Source organism: Terrapene carolina, unplaced genomic scaffold (assembly GCF_002925995.2).
Source record: "Terrapene carolina triunguis isolate 2854851 unplaced genomic scaffold, T_m_triunguis-2.0 Scaffold517, whole genome shotgun sequence".
Lineage (NCBI taxonomy): Eukaryota > Metazoa > Chordata > Testudines > Emydidae > Terrapene > Terrapene triunguis.
Genome location: NW_020664868.1, coordinates 350,530 through 359,583, shown reverse-complemented (window position 1 = coordinate 359,583; position 9,054 = coordinate 350,530). Strand labels below are relative to the sequence as shown.

The following is a 9,054-nucleotide window of genomic DNA, read 5'->3' as shown; positions in this document are numbered from 1 at the left end:
GGGGAGATCGCAGGACACTTGCACAGCACTGAGGCCTGGTGCCATGGCAAAGCAGGCAGGGGACCGGAACACCCCCTCACCCCCGCACAGGGAAAGGGCCAGGCAGGACCGCGTCACAGTCAAAGCTAACGACCCCCAGAGCAGCCCCGGCTCGGTACCGTTCTCTTGCGCGAAGCGGGAGGCTTCCAGGAAGGTCACTTCCCGGTCCGCATCCAGGTCCTTCTTGTTCCCGCAGAGGATGATGACGATGCTGGGGCTGGCGAGGGTCCGGGCGTCCGTCAGCCAGTTAGTCAGTGCGTTGTAAGTCTCCCGGCTGCAACACAGGACAGAGGGGGTAGCAGGGGCACATCTCGCAGATCCCAGATTAGGGGCTGCCCCCCAGGCCCTGCTCTTCCAAACCCCATTTGATACGCCTCGCGTCCACCTTCCCCCGGCAGGGGGTCCCTGTGCGGCGCCCGCTGCTGGCAGACCTCGGCCGCGGGCTGAACGGACCCGGGGGGCGTTCCGACGGGGCCAAGTCGAGGAGCAGAACAGAACCGGTTCAGCTCGGCCACTGGGGTGGGACTGGCCCGGCTCCCCGGCGCGGATGCTCATGGGGGGGCTTGTTCCGGTTCCGTTTCTGTGGCTTTAATCTAGTTCTGTCTGGAACCCTGCCCAGGGAGCTCGCGCCCTTCCTGGGAGCCCCCAGTGGGGGGGGGGGGCCGCCAGGGCATCACCCCGAACCACAGTCAGGAGAGTCGCCCCCCCGGCGATGAACACTCACCTGGTAATGTCGTACACCAGCAGGGCCCCGGCTGCACCGCGGTAGTAGCTCCGAGTCACCGACCTAGAGGGCGAGGAGAGAGACTCGGAGCGATCAGCGAGGCCAGGAGCCATTTCGGGAACAGCCCCGTGGAAAAGGGGCGGGGGGAAGGCGTCGGGCTGCTGGGTAACGGAGGAGCCGAAGGGACAAGCATGGCACGAGGTGAGTTTCTGGCGGCCACCCCAGAGCGGACAGGGCCAGTGTGGCTGGCTCCTCTTAGACGCTGGCCAACCTGCCCCAGGGCTGAGACGGGGGCTCGACCACACACTCTCGGGGGGGGCTCCCCCCGGTGCGGTTCTGTGCTGTGGCCCCTGCCCCACGGATCCATCTCAGACAGGAGCAACCTTCCATCCCCCCGGCTGGAGCCAAACTGGAACGAGTTCCTTGTGGCTGCCAGTGCCCCGCCAGTCCCTCACCCCAGGGACGGAGCAGAGGGGAAGGTCCTGCGTTCCATTCCCCACCCCGCTGAGACCAGCCAGCCCCTGCCCGGGGTGGATCGAGGCCAGCGTCCTAGCGGGGAAAGGCCCCACACCCCAGGGACGGAGCAGAGGGGAAGGTCCTGCGTACCATTCTCCACCCCGCTGAGACCAGCCAGCCCCCGCCCGGGGCGGATCGAGGCCAGCGTCCTAGCGGGGAAAGGCCCCACACCCCAAGCCCAATGGAAAGGAGGGCGTGTCTCTGCGCTGCCCTTGGGGGTGGGTCCCCGATCAGAGACGCAGCCCCGCGGCCATCGTCCACACCCCTCAAGCTCTGGGGAGACCCAGAGGAGCAGAGACCCTGCTGCCGCGCCCCTGGCCCCGAGCCGCAGCCCCGTGAGCAAGCAGGCTCAGGGACTGGGGGCTTTTTAAATCGCACACGGAGGCGGCAGGGAAAGCTACAAGCAGCCAAGCGTTAGGTGGCCGGGTGGCAGCAGGGTCTAGTGGGCAGGACACCAGGCTGGGAGTCAGGACAGCTTGGCTCAGTCCCAGCTCAGCCACTGACCTGCCACATGACCTTGGACAAGTCCCCACCCTGCCGTGCCTCGGTTTCCCCTCCCGCCCTTTCTGGCTCTTGCCTGTTTGCCCCGTAACCTCTGCAGGGAAGGGACCGTGTCTCGCTGTGCAGCACCGGGCACAATGAGGTCCCCAATCTCGGTTGGGGTCCGTTAAGTGCTGCCGTAATACGAGAGCAGAAATACGGTCAAGGCTCCAGGACTAAATCTAAGTACAGCATCCCTCTATCTGCACACAGGCCTGTCCTGTGTTACACCGGCGTGGAGCGTTGTGCTGTGCTGGTAACCACCTGCCATGTCCCGCCCCAGAGGTGGCTGCACCTCTATGGGTATGGGAAAAGCGATCCCTGTAAAACTCCCGCACGCAAGACACCCCTTTCGCAGGCTTCTGGGACCACTAACGATATTTTACCCCGTCTCCAGATTTAGCCTGGAAAGCTGTCTGCTACGGCACACCTTCCTTGGACGACACTCCAGAGACATTTCAAATGCTCATTCGCTGGATAGGTGGATTTTTTTTTTACCTAAACCGTTCTTGTCCCGCCGTATCCCAGATCTGCAGTTTCACCGTTTTCCCACCGACGTTAACCACCTTCGACCCAAACTCCACTCCAATCGTGTGGTTGGAATCCTGCTTGACTGGAGAAGGGAGAGATCCCAAATCAGTGACTGACCGAGAAGGCCCCTGGCCGCTTACGGGTCAGCTACAAGGCGTAGCCGCTCCGGAACCAGGAGCTTCCAGTCCAAGTGCTGATACCCGAGAGCCCCAGCGACCTGCAATTGCTTCAATCCGATTCCTGCGCAGACTGGAGGCTCCGGCTGCTGCAGAGCGACGTGGTGGGGGGAGTAATTTACATTATTTTTAGGGCTTACTGAAGCGATACAATATGATCCAGCGCTGCCATGCAATCTCCCAGCCTGTGCCCAGCCCCCCGGAAGTCGCATCACCTAAACAGAAAGCCATGAACGCCACAGCACCCCACTGCGGCAGCTTCAAAATCGAACGCAGGCAGCGGTCATAACCCAGCACAAATCTGCTCACATGGGGAGTCAAGCCTGCTAAAGAAGCAGCAGGGATGATGTGTCAACAACTAGGAGGTGTGTGTGGGTGTGGGCGCGTGTGTGTGTGTGCGTGCGCCCTTTTCATTTCCTTGGCACGGTTAACCTAGTACACAACAGTGTGTGAAAGTCAAGCGCCGGGCGGATTCTTTACTAACATGGGACGCCCCTTTGGGATACAATTTTATAATTTGCTGAACACATGGAGGAAGCCAGAGCTGTGCAAAGACATTTGCAATGAAAACCACAAAGCAGGAGGGGTTTCACGTTGCATTTCCAGTTAGTCTAGTCGAGCCGTCTCAGTTTTCCCATTTAAAAAAAGAAGGTGGTTTTCAAGAAGGCTGAAGTTTTAAAATGTCGTGATAAAAAAAAATCTCCACCACATGTTTGGAGGTGAAAACTCCCACTCTTTCGCCAGTTTCTTTTGTAAAGGCAAGTTCTGGAGCTGAAGGACAGACCGGAAGGCAAATTCAATTGTCTTTCTGGCAACAACTGTGCAGGGGAATCTTTCCCTTCGGATGAGTCCGGGGGGTCTCGGGTATTCGGAAAGACACCGGAGCAGAACAGAAATCAGTTCAATGAACAACAACACTGGCCACAGGTACAGGGCTACTCACATTTATTCTCTATAAACTGGTGCAGGAGACAGGACTTCCCAGTACCAGCACTTCCTATCACCAGGAACTTGAAGAGGAAATCTGAAGAACAAAATAAGCACGGTTGTAACACTCGAGCGTGGGGCGGGGGCCGTGGGGAAGGGGCAGCACCTTCTGTTTAAGGGGTTCTGGGGAGGTTTACGAAAAGCAGAGCATCTTCTCAACCAGTCTTTAGAAACGTGCCCGGAGAAACATTACGAGCAGCGCTCGCCTGCGTCCAACTCCCCGTGTCACCTCATTTCCCTGCGCCTCAGTAAAAGGGACAGTGACACTTCCTCTGGCCCATCTGTGTCTCGTTAGACTAAGCGCGCTGAGGCAGGGACAGTCCCATCCTAGGTGTACGTACAGCGCCCGGCACAATGGGGGCCTGATCTCAGCTTGGCGTCTTTTGGCACCGCTGTTAACTTACTAAAGCAATATTTGCCCCTCATTCGGCGTTAGCCAGCTCCCTTCTGCTCACAGCGGGGCACGGATACCCGATCGGCACGCTGCGGCCATCGCCAGCAGCCAGGTGTGCACACAAGTATGACGACGCAGGAGCAGAGACAGGACCCCGCTCAGCCTGGAGAGAGGCCCCCAGGGGTTAGGGGCTTGAGCCTGACAGGTATTAAACTAGGCCCCGGCCCCACGCCAGGACAGAGCGTGTGAGGTCACAGGTTCAAATCCTCTCCAAATCTTACTGGCAGGAGGTGAAGTTATTACAGAATTAGGTGGCGTTCACAGGAGGCCAGTCAGAACAATCAGGGGCCTGGACCAACAGTCCTGAGAAGACAGTGGGACTGGTTACCGTAGAAAGGAGACGAGCGCGGCGCGGCGGGGGGGGTAAAATGGCTGGTCTAGAGAAGGGAGACCGGGAGCTCCCGTTCGCCTTGGCTGGTAACTCAAGCACAACGAGACTCCAATGACATTCAACAGTGGGAAATGCACAGCTGGCCGAAGGACAGACTTTGCCCACACACCATGGCGAGACTGCGGAACTCACTGCCACATGAAGTTGCTGAGGCCAAGAACTTAGGAAGATACAAGAAGGGCCTGGAGATTTATGTGCATAACAAGAAGAGCCAGAGTCGTCATAGTTAATGAACAGTTTGAGAAGGGTCATTAACCCTCCTCCTACCCCAGGGCTTAAGCAAGCGAACTATTCGAACGGGCGCAGCTTATCCCCTGGTTGCTGCTGTCCTTGAAGCATCCAGCACCAACCACGGGCCGAGCCAGGCCTGGGGGCTGCTCCAGCCGGCAGATCCTCCGGAAGCACCTGCTTTGCCCAGCACCGGGGGTTGGGTCCCTGACCCAGCACCACGGGCAGGGGATCCAGGCCCTCGGCCTTTGCCCAGGGCGAACTGCAGTGCGCAAAGACCTCAGGGGCAGTTCTCGCCACGCTCAGAAGGGAAGGCCAGAAACAACACACGAGTTCGAATGAGACCAACGGATTTCCCAGAGTGCTCCGCGTCGTCCGCCCTCCTGCGGGCGGGCACTGGACAGAACCGGACCGTATTCCCCCCGCCCCCGAAAGCCTCCAGGGAGATCTCTTGGGCTGAAGTCCCATACGCTCCCCCCAGCCACCAGCCAGAGCCAGTTCCTTCCGGCTGCGGCGCGATCTCCGGCTCAGATTCTAACCTGCCCCCGGTGGCACGACGGTAAAGCCTAGAGACCCCCTTCTGCGGGGTGCCCCCTATACAGAGAAAGGCCTTATCTCCATGCAAAAGCCAGGCCCCTTTACCTATGCCAGTCTGGTGACGGGGGAACACTCCTAGCGTGGGCCCAGTCACCCCGGCGGGACGTGCACCGCACGGGAAGGGGAACGAACTGCCCCGGTAGACGCTAGCTTGAAGGGAGAACTGGCACCTCTACCCGAGCGGCAATCCCCGTAGCCGTACTCAAGCTCACGCTGCCAGTCGGTTCTCCCGTCAGCCTGGGTAACCCAGAGGCGGTAGCTAGGTCGACAGCAATTCTAGCCCTGTCTGCATGGGGGTCAGGTCGGCATAACTCTGTCTCTCAGGGGGTGGATTTTTCACACGATGCCGACGTACGCGCCCAGCGTAGACCAGCTCGCAGACTCCCATGGGTGGAAGCTGTTTTTAAGTCCCACTCACTGGCGCTTTGTTTATGGATCTAATGTCTTCTTTCATTTAACAGAGGCACGTTTGGAAGAATTTGCAAGCAAGAGTCATTGCATCGAAGCCCACATCAATGCTACTCGACTGGTGGGTCGCAACCGAAGGCAGCCGGGGGGCATAAGGCATTGACAATTCTGGGCCAATCTAAAGCCACAAAACCCTTTCTCTACCCATCCCCACACACCCTTCCCCTTCCAGGGCAAGTCTTCACCCTCAGAATTACAGAGACTTATTCTCAACAATAGGTTTTTGGCATCAGATGAGGGGTTGCCAAGCGGAGCAGGCTCCATACGATACACGAAGCATTCCCTGCTCCCGCGCCAAATTACCACCTGCCCAGGTATTCACCCCATTTGGATCTGTGGACAGCAATTTTACTCCTCACCTAGGTAACCGCTCCATTAAAAACACATTGGGGGGAAAAGGCATCGGTCCGTGTATGGCCCCATGACTGTGGTATCCGAGCACCTCAATCTTTACCACTCGCCCATTGGCAGGAAAGCATTTTACAGATGAGGAAACTGAGGCAGGGGCTCACTCAGGGTCACAGAAGGCGTCCGTGTCGCTCCCTCTTGTCACCGTTCCCAAGTCAGGCTGTTTGTTTACTCTCGGCCAGGCGGTTTCATGCCCCATTCCCTCTCTGGCATAGGAGCGCTGGGCACGGCCACGTCAGCTCTGACCAGCCTCCAGCCAAGCCCATCACCTGTGTCCACAAAGGCCAGCTCGGGACAGCTCAGAGGAAGGTGCAAGAAACCCCGCAGGGAACAACGATGGAATAATGTACGCGCGCGGGAGGGGAGATGCTCCTTGAAACGCCCTGATTTACAATCCTCTCCCTGCAGATGCTGCCGAGAGCACAGGACCCCACTTGTGGGGCAGGAGACAGTGGTGGCAGGCACCGTACCACGTAGGCCAAGAGCCAACAGGCAGCTACAGCCAGGGGAAGGTATCGGGATGAGCCGTGGTCTCAGCTACCAAACGTATCTACCTTACCCGGATAAATGTCTCGTCTTCGGCAGAACCTCGCTGTGTTTGAATCACAAACGCCCTCACGATGAAAGCAGAAGTGTTCTCCCTGCTTCCCCTTCACTAGTTCAGAGACTCCACGGCCAGAAGGAACCACAGAACCATGGGACTAGAAGGGATCTCAGTAAGTCACCTAGGCCTGTCCCCCGCTCTGAGGCCGGGCTAAGTAATCTCGCCTGACCCAGGCCACAGCACTTCCCTGCAGCAATAAGATCCCAGCGTGATTTTAAAATGGCCAGTGATGGAGAATCCTACGCTAAAAATCAATGCTAGCTTTGAGAGAAAGGCTTCGCCCATTAAGCAAAACCATCTCCCTTCAATTATTTAGGTCCCATTATTATCTTGTTTACAAGGGAAATTTTTGGGATGCTGCTTTCCCGGAAAGAAAAGCCTCAAGCACTGGATGCTATCTCCCAATCTTAAAACCCCGGGACTACGCCTCAAAGACAAACCTGGGCCCAGCAAACAGAAAGCCTTTGCCAGGTTTAAAGGGAGCTCAGTTATCTTGATATCTAGGCTATGAGCGAGTTCAAAGTCGTTTGAGCCATTGCACCTGCCTCTCTGCCAACTGCGGTCTTATGATCACATTTTTCACGTGGCGCCGTCCGTGCTCGTGCGGAACACAACACAAACACAAGCGCAGGTACCGAGGAAACCGTGCAAACAGTGAAACTGACGATATGCAAAGTGCTGACCAAGGCACAAAGAAAAACAAGTGAAAAGAGATTCCCCTGCTCTCCCCGTGAGGAACAGCCAGCAAGATTTCCAACAAAGGCGGTTTGAACCAAACTCTTCATCCTCTTGAAGTGCCCAGTAGCAAAGGTCGGCCTGTCGTGTTGGCTGGGGGAAGGGGGCGTGATTTTCTATTATTTTACTGGCCGAGTGACACCAGGCCAAGCCCCAGTGTGGACGCTAGTTCACTACTCACTTTCGCTCTCCCGGACAGCTAAACAGGGCCAGTTGTCTGTACAGACAAGGCCTCAAGGCTTTATCTGGAATGCTAGCAGCAGCCCGCTGACTCCCACGCGGCCTGGGCTGTACTGAAAGGTGACGTCCCCAGGCCTTCCTCCAAAGCACCTTAACCCACGTTAGCCCAATTCAGAGCCAGAGGCTTCGCGCGGAAGAAGAACGCCTGCCCGCACGGGGCGTTACGGAGCAAGATCCCCCCCGTGCAGACAACCCGAGGAAGCGGAATTGTCGGGCTTTCCGCACGGGCGGAGGAGGTGGAAAAGTCACGTCTCTGTGCTGTTCCTCGGTTAGCGCCCAGCCCTGCTGTCCCGCAGCACCCCCGGGTGCACACAGGGCCCCTGAAACGCGGTGCCTGGAGCGGAGAAGAAAAGACCTCCCATTGGCTCAGCAGCCTGTGCGCCATGTCCCCGCCGGGGAAGGACGAATCCGTCCCATGAGGGTTTGAACCTGGGACGCGCAGGGCTTGTTTGTTTACTGGGAGAGGGAGAAAGAGTTCCAATCCGAATGGTTAAAATGCCGAGACACCCCCATGTACCACCCCCAATTTCAGCTCATGCAAGCCGCAGAGGGCAGTGGGCAGACCACGGGCAGGCTCCCCTGGGGCAGAAATCCGCCGCCCCTCGTTTGTCCCCCGCCCCCCACATTTGGGGTACGCGCTTCATCTCCTTCCATTGTTAAGCGCCTGGCTCTGGGATCACACTCCTCGGCAGCGGGTCTGGCACAGGAAGTGGTTTCCAGTAACGCGCAGGCCCTGCTGGGGCCCGTGTGATTGTGGGGCGATTGGCGCCCCGGGGGGTCATTCCGAGGACAGGGCCTCTCCGCACCGGGGACTTTCCCAGCCCCCCTTCGCCCCCCCGGGCACCAAGCACAGATGCCAAACCGGGCCAAGGACGCTACTTCGGGGAGGATTTCTGAGGCCAGGGCAGCGTTGCCAGGCCTGAGCCAATCAATCCTCCAGCTCTCGCCTGGCACAGCCTGCTGGAGAATGGGGGGTGAGGGGTCGCAGTGGGGCAGCTTCGGCCCAGCAGCACCCCTCTCCCCCACCCCTCCTGACACCCCCGACTCCTCCCAGTGCCACCCCCTCTCCCATTGCACCCCAGCCACACCCCAACGCCTCTCCTCCCCCTCGGTGCACCCCCACTGCATGCCACGCACCCCCGCCTGGCTTTAATACTCACTCAGATGGGCCAACCTCCTCCCCCCCTGCACAGAACCCCCCTGCCTTGGGCTCCAGCCCCTGCACTCAGCTCACCCCTCCCCCACTCTGCACCCTGCTGCCATTCCCAGCCCCCGCACCGCCCTGCACCCAGCTCACCCCTCCCCCACTCTGCATCCTCCCCCCACTGCACCCAGCTCACCCCGCCCCCACTCAGCATCCTTCCCCCCACTGCACCCCCCTGCACCCAGCTCACCCCTCCCCCACTCTGCACCCTC

At 58.8% G+C, this 9,054-nt stretch overlaps 1 protein-coding gene across 1 annotated transcript in view; it reads right to left on the bottom strand.

Annotated features, from left to right (window-relative positions):
• The window catches only part of RAB4B (RAB4B, member RAS oncogene family), a 14,735-nt gene that overhangs the window by 5,428 nt on the left and 253 nt on the right, over window positions 1-9,054 (bottom strand). The window contains exons 2-5 of the mRNA XM_026658836.2: window positions 3,470-3,550; window positions 2,318-2,432; window positions 764-826; window positions 159-313 (exon numbers count right to left, since the gene is read on the bottom strand). Of these exons, the coding sequence (XP_026514621.1) occupies window positions 159-313; window positions 764-826; window positions 2,318-2,432; window positions 3,470-3,550 (414 nt within the window). The remainder of the gene's footprint in view (window positions 1-158; window positions 314-763; window positions 827-2,317; window positions 2,433-3,469; window positions 3,551-9,054) is intronic.